Source organism: Zonotrichia albicollis, chromosome 10, assembly GCF_047830755.1.
Source record: "Zonotrichia albicollis isolate bZonAlb1 chromosome 10, bZonAlb1.hap1, whole genome shotgun sequence".
NCBI lineage: Eukaryota > Metazoa > Chordata > Aves > Passeriformes > Passerellidae > Zonotrichia > Zonotrichia albicollis.
In genome coordinates this window covers 38,528,895-38,547,912 of record NC_133828.1, presented here as the reverse complement: position 1 = coordinate 38,547,912, position 19,018 = coordinate 38,528,895, and the positions used below count along the sequence as shown (strand labels likewise).

The window sequence follows — 19,018 nt, the reverse complement described above, 5'->3', positions numbered from 1 at the left end:
ACATGGGATATCATGGATGGGAACACACAGGGAATGATGGACCTGGGGGAGTGAGACCTGCCAAAAAACCCAGGTCATCCAGAATCTGAGAGGATGCACAGAGCCCAGACAGTTCCCCTTGGGGGCTGCCCTGCTGGGGCCCCAATTCCTGCAGCCCACCGAGGGTGATGCTCACCTTCACACAGGGGGGAACATGATGGAAACACCACGGAAGCCAGGAGCTGCTCGTTGGAAAGGTCTTTTTAATTATTGCAGGAAGCGGAGCGGCCGGCAAGGGCGCGGGCACGGCGTCCCACCCGTGCCTCCCAGCCCTCTGCCATCTCTCCAAGGGGATGCTCAGCTGTTCCTGGGTGGAACACAGGCTCCCAGGAAGGAGCCAGCTCCATAAAAAAACAGCCTTTTTCCATCTGCTAAACCAGGAGGTAAAAAAAAAAGCCCACCACCACCGTGTCATTCCTACAACCTGCTGGCCCTGGAGCTGCTGGGGTCAACACAGCTTCTACGTTTCTGCCAAAAACGGGTTCACACACGTGGCTTCTGTGGCATCAAAAATAAATAATTATTTTTTCTTTTTTTTTTTTTTTCCTTTCTCTCTCTCTCTCTCTCTCTCTCTCGACAGCAAGTACCAAAATGTTGGAGGTGAGGACAAAGCAGGGAAAGCCGAGGGAGCGGGAAGAGAGCCACCTGAAGGGATGGGACCAGCCCACACACATCGGCGACTCAAACCCCACAAGAGGAGAAGAAAAAACTCCTGCTGCAACATTTCTTCCCTAACAAACCCCCTTCCCACCCCCCAAAAATGCTGTTTGGGGAGGATCAACACCCCTGAACCCGAAGGGCTTTTGTCTGCCTGGCGCTTTCCCCTTGGCTGCTCTGGTGTAAAATCACCAGAAAATGCTGCCTGCCTCCAAATCCAGCACATGTGGCCCCCAAGGGCTGCCTGCTCCAGCTCTGTGGGAAGCCAGGACCCTGAAATCCACAGGATTTTGTGGATCCACAGGATTTTGAGTGGATTTTGGTGCCCAGCCCCGTGCAGGTATGAAATGTTCACCTGCAGGAGGGGCCAAGGCACAGCTTGCACAGCAGGCACAGCTTGCTCCTGTGGCTACTGGGGGCTTTAAATCGGGTTTGAATCTTTATTAGAAACCTACCACAACCCCCCCCCCGCACCCATGCCTCTACACCCCCCTGCCATCTTCCCTTTCCAGCAGAGAGAGATTTTTTGCAGGCTCTGTCTGTCTGTCCGTCCATCCATCCATCCTGCCCTGCCATGACCCTCCCTGACTTGGCCTCCCGCCCCACTGCAGAGCAGCACAGCGGGCAGAACCCCGAATTTTGCCTTTTTTGGGGGGTTTTGCTAAGTAACCCTTGGTTTGGATCCCCTCCAAAGCCGCACCTGAGCACTTGGACAATGCCCACCTGCGGGGGCTCTGCTGCAGAAGGCGACAGCGCCGAGCCTCTGAGAAACGGGGGTCCTGCACGGCCCCCCCAAGGCTCCCAGCAGCGCTCACCCCGAACCCTCGGGTCCCTTTTCCATCCTCTTTTTTTGAGCCAACAGCGCTCTGCACCATTCAGCAGCCGCTCGGCACCCCAGTGTCGCATCCTCCCCGCCAAGCCAAAGGCTGCCCGTCCTTGCTCTGCACCCTAAAACACCAACCAGGGTGGGTGCGTGTCCCCTTACCCATCACACCCACCCTCTCCAAGACATTTTCTGCTGGTCCAAACACCCCCCATCCAAGCTTTCAACACCCCTTCCCAGGGATGGATGCGGGGATGCAGGGATGAGGGCTGCACGCCCCCTCCCCGCTGACCTTGCCGAGTTCATCCTCACCCCCCGCCCCAAAATGCGTGTGGGGGGGGGGGGGCTGGCACCGACACCCCCAAATCCCCCCTTAGAGATCCAGAAGCACGCTGGGCTCCGCTCGAACGCGCTCCAGCAGGGTCCTGCCCTGCTGGTTCCCCGGCACACAAAGGCTCGGTGGCGGTCCCGGAGATGCAGAGAGTGGGGGGATTCATTCATCCCGGGGGGATCCATCCCGGTTTTCCATGTTTCCAGCCCAAGGGAGTCCGGATCAGAGCCTCAGGAGCACGGGAGAGGGGAGCTCCGGGATCTGGGCTCGGCTGGCGGGAGCCGCTTTGTTATCACCACTATTGTCTGTCTTTTGGGGAAGGAAGGGGGGAAAAAAATGAAGAAGGGGAGGAGAAGAAAAAAAAAAATTAAAAAAAAAAAAGAGAACTATTAAACCCAAAAGAATCGCTTTGGTTCTGTCTCCCCCTCGGTTCCTTTGTCTGCTCCCCCATCCCTCCCCGCCTCGGCTGGGGCTTCTACCGCTTCTTCTTCTGCTTGAGGGACTTCCTGCGCTTGAGGATCATCTCGTAGAGCTTGTCCATGCCCTCCGTGAGCCCCTCGCCGATGATGGCACAGGCGGGCTGGATGTGGTAGGTGGTGGAAGGGGTCAGCTCGTGGAGGGCCAGCTGCTTCTCGATCTCGGCCACGGGCAGCGACTTGGGCAGGTCCTGCTTGTTGGCGATGACCAGCAGCGGCGTGCCCTGGTTCTCCGCGAACTTGGTCACCTTGTGCAGCTCCGTCTTGGCCTCCTCCAGCCGGTCCACGTCCACTGAGTCCACCACGTAGATGATGCCATCGGTGCAGCGGCTGTAGGACTTCCAGAGCGGGCGCAGCTTCTCCTGGCCGCCCACGTCCCAGAAGTGGCAGCTGATGCCCTTGGCCGTCCCGTTGCTGAGCCGGATCTTCTCCGTGTTGAAGCCGATGGTGGGCACGGTGTTGACGAACTCGTTGAACTTGAGGCGGTAGAGCACCGTAGTCTTGCCCGCCGAGTCCAGGCCCAGCATGACGATGTGCAGGGACTGGAAGGCGGAGATGTTGGACGAGATGTTCCCCATGGCCACGGCTCCCGGCCGCGCTCACAGCCCCGCGCCCATCGCCGCGCCCGCAGCGGGGGCACGGCTCGGGGCGGCTCGGAGCCAGCCGGGACCGGGGATGTGGGGTGTGCGATCGGGGATATGGGATCGGGGATATGGGATCGGGAACACGCAGCGCGGCTCCACGCGGCGGCAGCGCGCCGGGACTGCCGAGCCTCGCCCCGCCCGGCAGGAGGAGGAGGAGGAGGAGGAGGAAGAGAAAGAGGAGGAGAGCAGCAGGAGGAGGAGGAGGAGGAGGAGGAGGGGCTGCGCCGCCGCCTTCCTCCCGCTCCGCCCCGCGCCCTGCCCGCACCGCCCCTGCCTGCACCGCCCCTGCCCGAGCTTCACCTCACCCTGCCCGAGCTCACCTGGCCCTGCCCGAGCTCACCTGAGAGTGCCCGAGCTCTCCTGGCCCTGCCCGAGCTCCTGCTCCTCGGGGACAGCCATCCCCCCGTGCTGGAGGCTTGGTTATCCTTATATTTGTCGTTGTGAGCGACGGCAGCGACCAGTAGAAAAAACTCCCTTAAAAAGAGTAACCAAGCCAAGGTGGGGCTGCTCCACCCCTGGAAGTGCCTAAGGCCAGGTTGGACAGGGCTTGGAGCAACCTGGGAGAGTGGAAAGTGTCCCTGCTTGTGGGATGAGATGTTTTTTTCAGGTCCTTTCCACCCCAAACCATTCTGGGATTCTGGGATTGTTCCTTGCACGTGAGACACCAGGGGCTGGCACCAGTTTTTGTAACACAAAAACTACAGCTTTTTTCAGGGACACCAGTGATGATTCAAGCTGGAAAGCAGCAGAGCAATGTGGAGCATCTGTGTCCCCTGCAGCTGTCACAGAGAGGTGCTGCAGGGGAAAAAAGTCTCACCTGTGCTGGATCCAGGGCAGGGCTGGCACTAATGTTGATCTCCACTGTTAATGCCTTTTGGGTCTCGTATTCTGCAAAGGTTGTGAGTGCCTCAATCTCGGGTTGGCTGTTCTGTTCTCTGCCCCGAGATGTGCAGGATGTCTCTGCTTCAGCCCTCGCGGCTGAAGAACGGGTCTGGACTCTTCACTTTTCTGTCTTGAAGTTGTTTATTAATTCTTATCCATAAAATTTTCTTTCTGCCCGGCCAAGATCTGCTCAGCAAGGCAGCCACAAGCACTCTGACCACCTTTGGGGCGATGTTGTCCTTTTATACTACAAAAAACATATAACCCTTAATTCCCAATACCTATCACCTATGTTAGACAGTGCTCTTCTACTCTAAACCAATCCCCAAGTGCCAACATCACTGCAGAAAATGGAGAACAAGAAGAAGAAAGAAGAAGGACTAGACACACCCTGATTCCTCCATCTTGTCCCTATATCCCCTATACCAAAAATCCTAAAATCTACATTTTCACCCTGTGGATGTTTTATTGTTACTTTCACATCCTCATACAAAACTGGCAACTCATTGGAAGGGTCAAAATCAAATCCCCAGGTGTTCTGGGCAGCATGCCAGGGTCTCTGAGCCCCCTGAGGGGGTCCTTGGCAACTCTGGACATCCGAAGGGATGTGCTGAGTTCCCACACCTCAAGCCCTGATAAAGGTCCTGAGGTCTCAGGATAGCGGAGCCATGGAACTTCTGTCCCAGTTACTCACAGAAGGGACCTCAAAGATCTACTTCCAACTAAATACCCAGTTCCATGCTCCTGCCATGGGCAGGGACACCTTGCACTACCCCAGGTTGCTCCAAGCCCCAACCAGCCTGACCTTGAACAGTTCCCAGCAATCCCAGCTTTTTTGCCAGCACCTGAGCCAGAGCTTTTGTCTTTATTTCTGCTCTGGGTGCTACAATATTACCCATTGCCTCTTTTACAGCCTCTGTAAAATAAATATCGACTCGATGTGACAGCTCAGCCAAAAAGCCCCAGAGAAAGAAGAGCACTGCACAAGACAGATATTGCTTTTAATTTAGGATGCTTTCACCCCTCAGCGTGCGGTGAGGATTTGTCGGGCTGGAGTGGGATCGTTCCTCACACTCATATTTCATCCCGAGGATGCGTGTGGAGGCTTTGTGAGGAGATAAGGTTCCCTGTTAACACATGACATCATTAAACATACAGGCAGCTTGCTCCTGCAGCCCTCAGAGGTGACACTGGGCACGGTTTTGTGGGAATCATCCAGTGGTGACAGCGGGAAAAGAGCAGGGAACTCAATACAGGTGTGAGAAACACTCCATGCTATGAGTGAAGCACCATTGCCCATCCAAAGCCAAGGCACAGCCACTGGATGGGCTGGAAAATGGAAATATTTTGTGCAGCAGGGCCGCCCTGGACTGATCTCTGAGCTGGAGTGAGCTCAGGCTTTAGTCTGCCACCACCACGCCAAAGAAATGAGGATCCCAAAGCACGTGGAGAAAGCTGTAAGCGATCACCTGACTCCAGGAGCCGGAGCTTTAAGGAATAATAATAAAAAATTGCCAGAAATAGAAGAATAGGGTCATATCTGTGAGCAGCAGATCCGGCACTGGCTCCGCTCTCATCTCCTCCGCCCGAATCGCTCCAGCCAAAGCTTCCTTAAAGGCTGCAGTTCAGGATAATCCCGGAGCGAGGGCATCCCGGGCCGCTCCCGGAATCAGTGGCTCATCTGTGTGCAGTAGGGCTGGGATTTAGGGATTCACCTTCGGGCCGGGAGTGCCGGAGATGCTGTTCCAGCCAGAGAATCCCCCCTCTCCATCCCGCTGCTGGACACAGCTTGGAGCCTCAAGAAAAGCCCAAAATTCCTTTATTCCTTTCCCCGCCATCCAAAGTCTAAAGAGGACTCTTCCCTCCTGCCCACCCCTCTTTTTTTTTTTTTTTTTTTTTTTTTTTTTTTTTTTTTTTTTCAGGGCGGTTCTAAATAAAGGCGAGATTTGCCAGCCAGGCCGATCAGACCTGGGGGTGTTCTCCAAAGCGGCCCCAGATGAGACAATCCCGAGGGGACGGAGATAAACGGGAGCGGTGAATTATGCTGCTGCTAATGCCAGCTATCCATAAATAAGCTGGTAAAACCTCCGCGGAATATTAAGCGCAGAAATAACAGCGTTAATCGCAGCTCAGAGGAGCCTGCCAAGTGCATTCGGTGGCAAATTTAGGCAGAGGAAACCCATCTTTTCCCGCCTCTCGCTGCTTTTTCTCCCCCCGTGGCCGCCCTTCCCCTCCTATCAAGGTTAAGCAGCCAAGGTTAAAGGCAGCATTAGCATCTAAATGTGTGTCTGAGGATGTGACAAAGGCACCGCTGCCGGTCCCCAACATCTCGCTCAGGCGGCGCGAAGACTGTCGCTGCCATAGTAACTGTTTTCAGACATGGCAATTATTTCTTCCCAGCTTTCCCCCATCCCATCTCCCTCCCCCCAGCTCATCCTGCGCTTCCAACTGTCTTTTTTTCATTCTTTAATTTTTTTTCTTCTTTTTTTTTTTTTTTTTTTTTTTTTTTTTTTTTTTTCCGGGGGTGGGAATACAAAGAGTCCCGGAGTTGAGGGAGGGATGCTCCCCGCACAGGGATTATCCCTAATAGTGATTTTTAATCTGCATCCAATTAGCCCTCCATCACCCGGGCAGAGCGAAACCCCGGAGCTTTCTGCCAAATCTCGTGAGCTGGAGAGAGGGGGAAGATGGATTTGCAGGGAGAATCCCAACTCTTGGAGCACGCAGGATCCTCTCTGCATCCGCTGCTCCTTCCTTTGTGGCATCGCTTGTCCCGATCTGCTGCCGCCTTTTGTTCCGGCGATCGGGGCAGAGACACCAGCCCAAACAAAGCGGGGCTGCAATTAGGGCTGCCCCCGCTTCTGGGGAAAATTAATTCATTAATTAATTAATGGCATGCCGTGACTAATGCCTGGGATGCGGGAGCAGCTATTGGGGTCTCCAGATACTGGGGGGGTTCCTCCCTTCTTCTCCCCCCGTTTCAGGGATGAGCTCTGCCCAAGGAGCCGCTTTCCCAAGGGGCAGCAATGGGGATTCCCCTGCATTGAACGCTCATCCTGTTCCTAGTAAAAAATCTGCTAATTTTTTTTTGGGGGGGGGAAAATAAGGGGTTGCAGAGTGAAACCAGTTGAACCAGTCGCTGCCAAGGTGAAGTTCTACCTGTTTGTTATTGTAATCACCGGTCGGTTTTGTTAATTGTATCGGTAAAGGCCTGCCTGAGGCTAAGTTGTCCTTCTCCTGGGACGGTGAGAGGAGGGGAACATCAGAAAATGCAAAATAACCTCGAGACCAGCATGCCATGGGAGGCAACTCCACCAAACTTACCGAAAAGACCCCAAAAACAACGAGCCAACACAGAATTAAGAGATCAGAGTGATGTCTGGACATGAAGAACAAAATACCCAGCCTGCAGAGATGCTGAGAACCTGCATTTGCCCCTCGCCCTGAGCAAAGACCTCAGCTGGAACCAAGACCCTGAGACTGCAAAAGCCAAAAGTTGATACAAACATGGGGCTATGCCCACTGCTTTCATGAGGATGGGACCCTCCAGTTCTGCCCTTTAGTGGACTAAGCTGCACATTCCTCCTCCTCCGAGTCACCCTGGGAGCGATGATGGAGTGGCCATGGATCTGTTAAGCCTCCCAACCTCGAGCTGATCACTTTTAATAAAGGCATTAAAAAGGAGAAAAAAATCTCCTGCCCTGTTGATTTCAATCCCACTTTTTGAGCCCTGATGGAGGGGGAAAGACCTGGAGGAGACTTTTGTCGTGGTCAGCATCCTCTCCTTCCTCCCTTCACCTGCTCCTTGCCTTTCCAAGGATTTCCCACTCGCTGGGTTTGTTTAACTGGGCTCCCCCCGGAAAGGGTTAATGGGGGAGAGCAGAGCAACTCAGGGCAATGAGGAGAGACAGACAGACAGACAGACAGACACTACAGTTTTAACAGAGGTGATCCCTCTGAGCGCTCTGTTCACATGAATTTCTCCAGTGGTTTCTGGGCACAGCCTCCCCTGGGTGTTTTCTGTGCTTTGTGTCACCCTCCAGCCCTCAAACCCTCTCTGGGATTGTCCCTCCCATCCCCACCCGCTCCTTCCCAGAGCTCCCGGGGTGAACACCACGGTCTGGTGGCCCAGAGGTGTCTCCAGGTGGATGGAGGATGGAAGGATGTGCGGATGAAGGGCTGGAGGGGCGATAAGAGCAGCGTCAGAGCGGAGAAATTACTAAATCCACCGAGCTCCTAATGCAGGAGTGGGAAATAATCCCTTCATCTGCAGCACAGCAGCAGCTCGGCTCCTTCTCGTGACCTCAGATGCCTCCTCAGGCCGAGCAAGGTCCTCCAAGGACCAGCCTGAGGCTCTTCTACAGCTTCAGCCCCAGGAAACACCAAAATATTCACACACCAAAGAAGAACGAACTCTTCCTCCAAGAGAATTGGTGTCCAAAACTTCCCAAGGCAGCCCAAAATCCATGGAGTCCAGCAGCCAGGAGTGGAGGCAGCTGGAGGAGTGCAGGACCAGGACAGGCATGTATGAGAAATATTTTATTTTATATTTTTTTTATTTTTTAACTTAATGAATTCACACCCATGTTTTTGCCCTTCTCGGCATCCTGGGGCAGAATGCCTCGGCTCACTGATTTTTGCAGGATAAAGAGAGGTGTGAAAACTGCCCGGAAATGTCCTCTGCAAACTCTCACAGCCCTGTTAACCCGTGGCTGTGATACCAAAAAATCCCTCTCCTTGTGCTTCCCCTTCACTGCAGCCCCAACTCTGCTCACCCCTTTCCGGGTCCAGCTGAGCAGTTAAAAAAAAAAAAGTTTAAAAAAATTCCTAAAAAAAAAAAAAAAAGAAACATTTAACTAAACTTTTCTTATAAACAAAACCTTCCCCCCCACCCCCGTAACACAAAAACTACATTAAAAAAACCAACATAACTTAGAAACAAAAAAGTGCAATAATATTATATAAAAAGTAACATAAACAATAACAACAAATAAAAAAATAATAATGCCCTCAATCTTCTATAAAAAATCCCTGTTCTCAAAACACCTCAACCCCAAAAAGTACATTTAAAAAACTAATATCTCCAAAATAAAAAACGATTTATTTTTTAAAGCTAAACAAAACATCCTTAAAAAAACCCTAGAAACAACTCTAATTCATGCACAAAAACAAAAACACTATACATTAAAAAAGTCACAATAACAAATGTTCTCCAAACAATACCACATATAACATAAAAACACAAAAAGTTTCAACTGTTTCCTAAAAAAGCCTACAATACAAAAAACCTTCTCTCTTCTTAATAAACTAAAAATTATTTATCTAAAAAGTAATAATAAACTAAAAAACAATTATCTAAAATAATAACTAAATTAAAAATCTAAAATTCTATTTCATGTAATAGTAAAAATTACAAATTTTAAAAAAAGTTTTTTAAAAATTTTCATTCTAAGTTCTGTATATTCCTTTTTTAATTTTGTAAGTTAATTCGGTTTTTTCTTTATTCCTAAACTAAAACTTACTTTATTTCTAATCACACCTCACAACAAACATTACAAAAAATACATTTTAATAAAAACACTAACATTACACCAACATCAAACCATGACATTTTTGGTTTTCTATTTCTTCCCTAAACATCTGTGCTCATGTTTGGATGTCCTACCCAGATGTTTGGAATAAAATCCTGGAGTGTGGGGAGTGAGGAAAGGAGGATTTCCTCCTTGTGATCGTTTTAGGGGTTGAGGTGTTGGTGCTTTTAGGGTTGATTTTGGGACTCCCAAAATCCCTGCTGCACTCAGAAGGGTGCCAAGGAGCCAAAGAGTCATTTAGGCTGGGGAATATTTGTGAGATCACTGAGTTCAACCATGACAGGTTGAAATTGTTCCCTGTGAAGAGGAACAATTCACAGGGTACCCAAGGAAGCTGTGGCTGTCCCTGGATCCCTGGAAGTGTTCCCAAACCAGGTTGGATGGGGCTTGGGATAGTGGAAGGTGTGGATAGTGGAACAAAATGCTTTTTTTCAGGTCCCTTCCAACACAAACCCTTCTTAAAATCACCTTGTTCCACCCCCTGCCACAGGCAGGGACACCTTCCGCTGTCCCAGGCTGCTCCAAGTCCTGTCCAACCTGGCCTCCCTCATTCCTGGCCTGAATAATTCTGGGCAATAATTGCCCCCTCCTTCCGTGGCAAAATTCCTGAGCAAAGCAGTTTTGCCTGGGGAAGGAGCTGGCCATGCAGATTTCACCCTGTAATTTTTCTGTGACTCTCTGTCCCAAGCCAAAAAAAAAAAAGGAAAGTGGATTAGCCCTGCTGCCAGTGATAAGCAGAGGAGACTTAGAAAAACCCTCAATTTCCCAGCACCCATTCCCGGGGCAGTAAATCTTGGAGCTGTGGAGAGAGGGAAAGCACAGGGCTGGTGGAGATTTAGGGCTCATGAATCACCCAGGGCTCAGCAGCAGCATCTCAAATTGCCTCCTCGGGTGATTTGCACCACAAATTTCTGCTTAGCCCCCCAGAATGTCAGAGCACTTTATTTGCTGCCTGTCCTCTTTTTTTTTTTTTTTTTTTTTTTTTTTTTTTTTTTTAATTTCTTGGCTGCTGGGCTGGGATTTTTTTTCTGCCTTAAAGGAGCTACTCCATGGCCAGAGGGGGGAAATCCAGCTCCGTGCTCTTTAGCAGGTGCTGTGTCGTCTGCAGCTACTTGCTGAGCCTGATTTAGGGAAAACGCACCAGGATCAAGGAGAAGGTCAGATCCCAGCTCCTAATCTGCACCTGACCGGTGCAAGGCATCCCCAAATTCCCTCTGCAGCAACAGCTTGAGGGAAAAAAAAGCCTTGGAGCAGGAAGGGTGAGGCTGGGGACAGGGAGGATCCCTTCTGTCCCCAGGTGCTGAGGGCAGTGAGGGGCAGGGGACAGCCCAGGTTCAAGGTTTTAGGAGCAGAAATGGAGAAGGGCAGGGGGTTATCCCCCTCCAGGCAGAGGGGATCTGGTGTCCTGGCTCATCCAGTGGGGTAGGAAGGGTTTTGCCTGATTCCTGCTTTCATGGGGACACCTTGGAGCACATCCCAGGGCCTAAAGGGGCTCCAAGAAAGCTGGAGAGGGACTGGGGACAAGGATGGAGGGACAGGACACAGGGAATGGCTCCCAGTGCCAGAGGGCAGGGATGGATGGGATATTGGGAATTGGGAATTGTTCCCTGGCAGGGTGGGCAGGCCCTGGCACTGCCCAGAGCAGCTGTGGCTGCCCCTGGATCCCTGGCAGTGCCCAAGGGGAGGATGGATGGGGCTTGGAGCAGCCTGGGACAGTGAAAGGTGTCCCTGCCCTTGGCAGGGGTGGATGATTTTGAAGGTCCCTCCCAAGCCAAATCCTCTGATGATGATGATGATGGATCTCTGATTTTTTCCAGCCTTGAGGGCTGGGAAGTTGCCTGTGCTGAAAGCCTGGGTAAGAGCAAGTTGGGGAAAACTTTACTTATGAAGCATCTTTAAAGTGTTTTGTTGATGCATTTCTGCTGTTTTTCCAAGCCTGAGGGGGCTGATGTGCAACTGAAAACAGTTTCTGTTGCTTTCCAGCTCCTCCAGGGCTGCTCCAGGCAGGCATCTCCAGGAAAGCTGCTGGGCTGGTGGAAGGTGCTCCTGCTCCTGGCTGCTGGGCAGGGGAGGAATCTTGTTGCAGACATCTTTTATGGAAAATCCTTTCCTTAGGATTTTTCCTCCTGAGGAGCTGAGAGGCCTCAGGAACAAAATGTAAACAATGGTTTTCTGCTGCTGTGGAATGCAACAGGTGGGTCTGGGATTGGCTTATGTTGGATGTTTATAATTAATGGCCAATCACAGCCCAGCTGGCTCGGACTCTCTGTCCGAGACACAAACCTTTGTTATCATTCTTTCCTTAGCTAGCTTTCTGATGAAATCCTTTCTTCTATTATTTTAGTATAGTTTTAATGTAATATATATCATAAAATAACAAATCAAGCCTTCTGAAACATGGAGTCAGATCCTCGTCTCTTCCCTCATCCAAGAACCCCTGTGAACATGGTCACAGTGCTCCTCCTTGGGAATATCCCATGGAAAAAGAAGCTGCAGCTGTTTCAATCTATGTCTCCCTGGAAAGAATTTTCCATCGGGATGTTCCCCACGTGGCCACCTGTGTGACAGCCACGCCATCAAGGGGTGTCTCCTGCATCCACAAATCGCCACCAAGGGGACTTTGATACCAAACAAATCCCCTGAGGCACAGAAACCTCCCCCTGTCCTTGGCAGCAGAATCAAAACCAGCCCCAGAGGGTCAGGGCTGAAATCGGCCCACAGAGATGTTGGCAAATGCAGATCACATTTTCTTTCCTCCTGCTTTTGAGGGCACCAAAGCCAAAAAACCTAAAAGCAGTGGCGTTTAACCAGCCACGGGAGGCTCAGCAAGGAAAGCAAAAGCAGTTTTCTGGGGCCACCTGGTGATGGAGCAGGGACAAGCCTTGCTTTGGGGATTTCGGGAACCCAAAGAAGCCCCTCACATCTGGCGCTTCTGAGGTCTGGCCCTTCTCTTCCCATCAGAATTTGAGCCTAATCCGACTTTACATCGTTGCCTGGGACCCCACATTTCAGGCGCACTTTGGGTTCTGGCTGCCTTTATCCCTATTTTCAGTCAGTAAAAAGCTGGCGTGCAGAAGAAATAGAAGAAATAACACAGAGTGATAGCAGCTGACCCACGGGGAGGGGTTTTTTTTTGGCTGCTGAGAAAGGCAGCACCGTGTTCACCCTATTTACCCAGTGGGGCAGCCACAACCAGGCGGTAAATCAGGAATTTAATGGGATCAGAGCGGTTTGGGTTGGAAAAGCCCATCCTGTTCCACACTCACGCGTGCTGTGGGAGCAGAGTGGGGGGGTTTCCATTAAAAGATGAGGGCAAAAAATCCAGAGCCATGTGCGACCACGGAGTTCCCTGCGAGTGCTGGAATTCCCCTCGTCCTCTGTGTGCGGTGTCGCTAGAGGGAAGCGTCGGACTGCGGGATGGAGCAGAGCCCGCGGTGTCCCCGCTGTCCCCGCCCGGATGGTGGCACCCCCGGCTCGCTGGGACACGCAGGGCATGGCCAGCCTCAAAGGGCACCAGGGCACCAACTCCATGCACTTTCCTGGCTCATTGTAGGGGTCAATCCTGGATCAAATTCCCCTAAAAATATTTATAAATATTATTTTATATACGTATATATATATATATATGTATATATATGTTATATATTATATTATATTATATTATATTATATTATATTATATTATATTATATTATATTATATTATTACACATGACATACATAATATATATTTATATATGTATATATAAAAATATATATTATATATTTTTATATATTTTATATAAATAATATACATTATATATTTATATAAAATATACATAAAATATATATTTATATAAATATATATGAATAAAATATTTATATATATTTATATATACGTATACATATACATACACATACATACATACATATATACATATATACAATATACATATATACATATATATGTATATATATATATACACTACACACACACACACACACACACACATATATATATATATATATATATATATATATATATATATATATATATATATATGATGGGGTTTTGGCTGCTCCTGGATCCTTGGAAATGTCCAAGCCCAGCTGGAATTCTGGAATTCTGGAATTCTCTGGCTCCCATCACCCCAGCATGGTTCAGCAGAGGGAGCAGCATCCCTGTGTCCCAGGCTGCTGCTCCTCCTACAGCTTCACACTCATTCCCAGCCCATCCCTGACTCCAGGCGGGTCAAAAATAGCTGAACTACTCCCCTAGGCTGCTCCATCCCTGGATACCACACCAAATCTGGGAGACAAAACACAGGAAAAAAAAACCCAAAATACTAAAATAATAAATAAATAAATAAATAAATAAATATGTCCTAAATAAATAAATACATAAATATGTTATAAATAAATAAATAAATAAATAAATAAATAAAGTGTACTCTTATTAAACAATACCTTAAATAAACTCTGCTTCCCCTCTTTATGCATTCAGGTCTGGTGTTAAGTTTTCCTGTAGACTGGGGATGCAATAAGAAGCAATTTAAATGGAAGAAATTAATTAATTAGTGTCAAGCACGCGGAGCCCGTTCACCAAATGGGAAGGGCTCCGGGGAATTTAGATTTGTCTCAGGTTTTTGGTTTTTTTTTTTTTTTGCTGTCTCTGTCTTTGAAAAGATGAATATTTCTTAGAGGTTTTTTATCAGCCAGCAATCTGTGGGAATAAAGCAAGAAGCCAGGTCTTCTGAGAGACAGACAGTGTCACCACTATTTCTGTCTGCACTTCCTGAGATATTTTAAATTATTCTGTTGAAACCCTGGGAGAGGCAATTAATTGTTAATTTTGGCTTTCCTTGTAAAAAAAAAAAAAAATTAGGCTTGTAGAGCTGGTTGCAGATTTGAGAGGTAAGAACCATGAACAGGGAACATTCCTCGGTGATTTTTAAGGAACTGAGCCACGGTCTTGGGGTGTTTGAGGTTGCTGACCCTGGAGGAGGGTGGAGGACAGCATTTTCAGGATGGTTTGGTCAGGAATTGGCACTGAAGGAGGACATAAACCAGTCCACAGGGGATTTTTTTGTTAGACTGGAACAAAATCACTGCTCTCTTGTGAAATAAAGCAAAAATTCTGGTGTGAGCCACAACTGTAACCAGGTAGGGACCCCAGGAACAGCCTGGTCCAGTGGAAGGTATTTGCTTGTGGCAGGGAGAGGAATGGGATGAGCTTTAAGGTCCTTCCCAATCCAAACCATTCTGGGATTCCACGAGCTTGCCCAGAGCCATTCCTGCTGGAATTCAGGACATCCCTGTGGTGCTGTCCTGGACTGCCAAGGGACACCTTCCACTGTCTGCCAAGGGGCTCTGTGGTATTGATTCTGACCCATGGAGCAAATTACCAGCCTTAGATGAAGAACTGCAAGCCACAACGGTTTAAACAGAATGACAGTGAACTTATCACGTGGTGGAGAAATAGATTTTTGGGGTTTTTAGAATGGGGATTCAGGGGACAAGATGGAGGAATCTGGGCGTTGTGACGGTGTTCACAGGGGTTTTCGGATGAGGGAAGAGACGAGGATCTGACTCCAAGTTTCAGAAGGCTTGATTTATTATTTTATGGTATGTATTACATTAAAACTATACTAAAAGAATAGAAGAAAGGATTTCATCAGAAGGCTAGCTAAGAATAGAAAAAGAAGGAATGATAATAACGGTTTGTGCCTCAGACAGAGTCCGAGACAGCTGGACTGTGATTGGCCATTAACTAGAAAAAACTCTATGAGACCAATCACATGTTGCATTCCACAGCAGCAGATAATCATTGTTCACATTTTGTTCCTGAGGCTTCTCAGCTTCTCAGGAGGAAAAATCCTAAGGAAAGGATTTTCCATAAAAGATGTCTGTGACAGGTTGTGTCCAGCCTTTCTCCTTCTTCTTCTTCTTGGCCTCCATCTTCTGCTGTGATGTTGGCACTTTGAGATTGGTCTAGAGTAGAAGCTCACTGTCTGACATAGGTGATAGGTGTTGGAAAGTAATTGTAAACATTGTACACGTAGTTTTTAGTATAAAAAGACAACACTGCCCCAGGGGCAGGCAGAGTGCATCAGACTGTCTTGCTGAGCAGACCTGGGCAGGACAGGAGAATGAATTTTATAGATAAGATACAATAAACAACCTTGAGACCAAGAAATGAAGAGCTGTGGCTCTTTCTTCGACCACCGGGCTGGGAAAAGAGACTTTCTAACTTATCTGGGGTCACTGTGATCAGCGAGAGAACCTGAGGCATTCCCACCTGCAGGAGGTGCTCTGATCACGGAGGAGAGGTTTTGGTGATCAGGAGGGATGCTGAGGTGCCTGACAGGAGCCAATCCTCATTTTCCAGGCTCTCACCTCAGCTGACAAATGTAGCAGGGCTCAGCACGGATCATTGGAAGTGGCTGCTCTTTCCTAATGCAGCTTTACACGGGTGACAAAAGCCATTTTACAGCTGTCCTGCACTGCTCCACCTGGCAGCCAGAGAAATCCCTGAAGCTCTGGCATAGGGTGCCCAGAGAAGCTGGGGCTGCCCCTAGATCCCTGGAAGTGTCAAAGATCAGTTTGGACAGGGCTTGGAGCAATCTGAGATAGTGGAAAGTGTCCCTGCCCATGGCAGGGGTTCGGGACCAGATGTTTTTTCAGGTCCCTTCCAACCCAAACCATTCTGGGATTTATGATCTCCCGAGAATTGCTTCTCCAACCATTTTCAGCTTCCCTGGAGCCCAGGGCGCATTTCAACACTCACCAACCACTTCCAGGTGAGGAGCTGCACCCTGGAGGAGCCAACTCCTCTGGCCTGAGCTGTGCTTTGTCCCTGCCAGCTCGGTTGGAATCCTCCCTGAGAACACCCAGTCTGTCTGGAGGAAGGAGCATCTTCCCCTGAGGAACAGCCCCAAAATCCCAACCCTCTGCACACACCCAGATTGCCTGGAGAGGAGGAGCTGGGAGCCCAGGGAGGCTGGGAACTCCTCAGCCATTTCGAGCAGGAAGGAAAGGCAGCGCTCTCACAGGAATTTGGGATGTCTCCCAAAGTTTGGAGATGTGAATATACATCGAGTTTTACCCAAATACTCAGCAGAGCCTGGTGTGTGTGTGGTCTGGCATCTGCTGCTCTGGAAATGGGAGTGCTTCCCACATGGATCAGGGGAAAATGGATGTTTGGGGTATGAGCTCAGGCTTGGAAAGGTGCTGTCATTCCAAGCCACCCTCCTGACAGACAGGAAGTTATCCCTGCATGAAGACACTGCCAGCATCCTCCCCCATGTCCTGCTGGGCTCCAAGCCCTCCCTGTGGACAGCTGGCCCTGTCACCAGTGCTGCTGTAGCACAGGATGTCCCCAACACCCCCCAGGAGACCTTGGAGGCAGGGAATGGCTCCCACTGCCAGAGGGCAGGGATGGATGGGAGATTGGGAATTAGGAATTGTTCCCTGGCAGGGTGGGCAGGCCCTGGCACTGCCCAGAGCAGCTGTGGCTGCCCCTGGATCCCTGGAAGTGGCCAGGACCAGGCTGGACATTGAGACTTGAAGCAGCCTGGGATGGTGGAAGGTGTCCCTGCCCATGTGGAACAAGATGGTTTTTCCAGGTCACTTCCATCCTAAACTATGCTGGGATTCTCTGAGTCTATTTCAGTGCAAAGACACCAGAGGTCCAAGCTTTTGGAAACCTCTGCAGATTCCCAAATCTCAGCCAGGACAGCTGACAAGGTAATTTTTGTTTGAACGCTTTGGAAAGGAGGGAATGCAGCGCTTGGCTGGGTGACAGTCACTGTTGCATCCCCCAGGGCATCATCCAGGAGTTCTCCTCCCTGGAAAGGGACACACCAGCCATGCAAGCTGAAAAAAAAATCTATTCTAGGAGTTTGGATATATTTTTTTTTATTTTGTCAAAAGAGATAAATGTCCCAGCTTGTGCAGCAGGGAGAGATGGAAACGGCTTGACCTCCCTCATTAGCATCACTTTAGACTAGAGCAAAGAAGCTGGGAAAAGGAGTCTGGTGATTTGTTCTCCTTTAAAAATGTCCCTGTCATCACGCTCCATTATTTATACCAGCAGCACCGCTGGCACCGAGCCTGGGCTGGGAGGGAAAATAATACAGAGACGTCCTGCACTCACTCCCTGCTGCTTTCCCTCTGAAGGAGACAGGATCTGCCTCAGGTTCTGGGAGCAAAGCCCTGCCTGGGACCTGCCCAGAGCTGTCCCAGCACCTGATGTGGCACCCATCAATGAGCTGGTGACCTTGGGGACTTACGGTCCTATGGGGACCACAGGATTTATGCGATAACACTGGAAAGGGTTGCCTGGGTCTGGGGCACTGAGCTGCAGCAGCCTCAGGAGTTGGGGCAGCTCCTCCTTGCTGAGATGCTCCCATCAGCCTTACCTCTTCCCAGGATGCTGCTTGGAAAGTCACAAATTGTTTTGTTTGGTTTAAAAGTTGCTTTTGTGGATTGGCCTTTGGCTTCTGTTGGGGAAGAGGTGTACTTCAAGGTTTGCCTGACCCCAAAGCTGCTCCACCTGAGCAGCTCCACATTTTCTGAGGGTTTCACTCTTAAGGGCTTGGAGCTTCTCTCCACTAATTTCACCTGCCAGCTGTTGTTAAAGACTAGGCAAAATTAAGGGCAGACACTTCAAGCTTTTGTGGAAAACACAAAAATCCTCATTTTTTACACATTTTGCAGCAAGAGGGAACACTCCAGCCTTTTCACTCCACTTCTCACCCCTGCTCTGAGCCTTTCTGCTGTTAATTCCCATCGATCTCAGACCATTTTCAGGCCTTTGACAAATTCCATCTGGTGCAAAAATCCAGTTCTGACTTTCTGTGGAGGTCACCAGGGACACAAGGACCTGCTAGCTTTCCTCCTGAACCTTCTCAGCCCTCCAGAGCCAGCAGTGACTCAGCTGCTGCAATCAGGAAATAACAGGGAATGGCAGGAACACCCACAGGGAAATACCCAAAGAATCACATTTCTCTTTAAAAACACATTTACTGTGACCAGTGACTGTCACCCAGCCAAGCGCTGGCCTGCATTCCCTCCTTTCCACAGCATTCAAACAAAAATTACCTTGTCAGCTGTCCTGGCTGGGATTTGGGAAGCTGCAGAGGTTTCCAAAAGCTTGGACCTCTGGTGCCTTTGCACCGAAATAGACTCAGAGAATCCCAGGATAGTTTAGGATGAAGGGGACCTGGAAAAACCATCTTGTTCCACATGGGCAGGGACACCTTCCACTGTCCCAGGGTGCTCCAAGCCCCAATGTCCAGCCTGGCCTTGGGCACTGCCAGGGATCCAGGGGCAGCCACAGCTGCTCTGGGAATTCCATCCCAGCCCCTCCCCACCCTGCCAGGGAACAATTCCTAATTCCCAATCTCCCATCCATGCCTGCCCTCTGGCAGTGGGAGCCATTCCCTGTGTCCTGTCCCTCCATGCCTTGTCCCCAGTCCCTCTCCAGCTCTCCTGGAGCCCCTTCAGGCCCTGGCAGGGGCTCTGGGGTCTGTTGATTTTAACCCTTTGGGGATGGAGAGCTGGGTTTGCCAGAGGTTTGGGGAAGCTGTGGGATGGG

General features: G+C 49.8%; 1 protein-coding gene across 1 annotated transcript; it reads right to left on the bottom strand.

The window, feature by feature from the left end:
* Nucleotides 1-544: 544 nt before the first annotated feature.
* ARL4C (ARF like GTPase 4C) lies at nucleotides 545-3,147 on the bottom strand. The gene is made up of 2 exons (XM_074548913.1): nucleotides 2,330-3,147; nucleotides 545-2,160 (listed from the first exon to the last, which is right to left on the bottom strand). Exons 1-2 carry the CDS (start codon nucleotides 2,902-2,904, stop codon nucleotides 2,073-2,075), a joined length of 663 nt encoding a protein of 220 aa, XP_074405014.1. The 5' UTR covers nucleotides 2,905-3,147; the 3' UTR covers nucleotides 545-2,072.
* Between the last annotated feature and the right edge of the window lie 15,871 nt (nucleotides 3,148-19,018).

Bases quoted from the DNA above. Each gene is read 5' to 3' on its own strand.
- ARL4C (XM_074548913.1), bottom strand. From the start codon at position 2,904: ATGGGGAACATCTCGTCCAACATCTCCGCCTTCCAGTCCCTGCACATC. The intron at 2,161-2,329 runs GTAGAAGCCCCA...CCTTCCCCAAAA, and splicing joins CTCAAGCAGAAGAAGAAGCG to GACAGACAATAGTGGTGATA.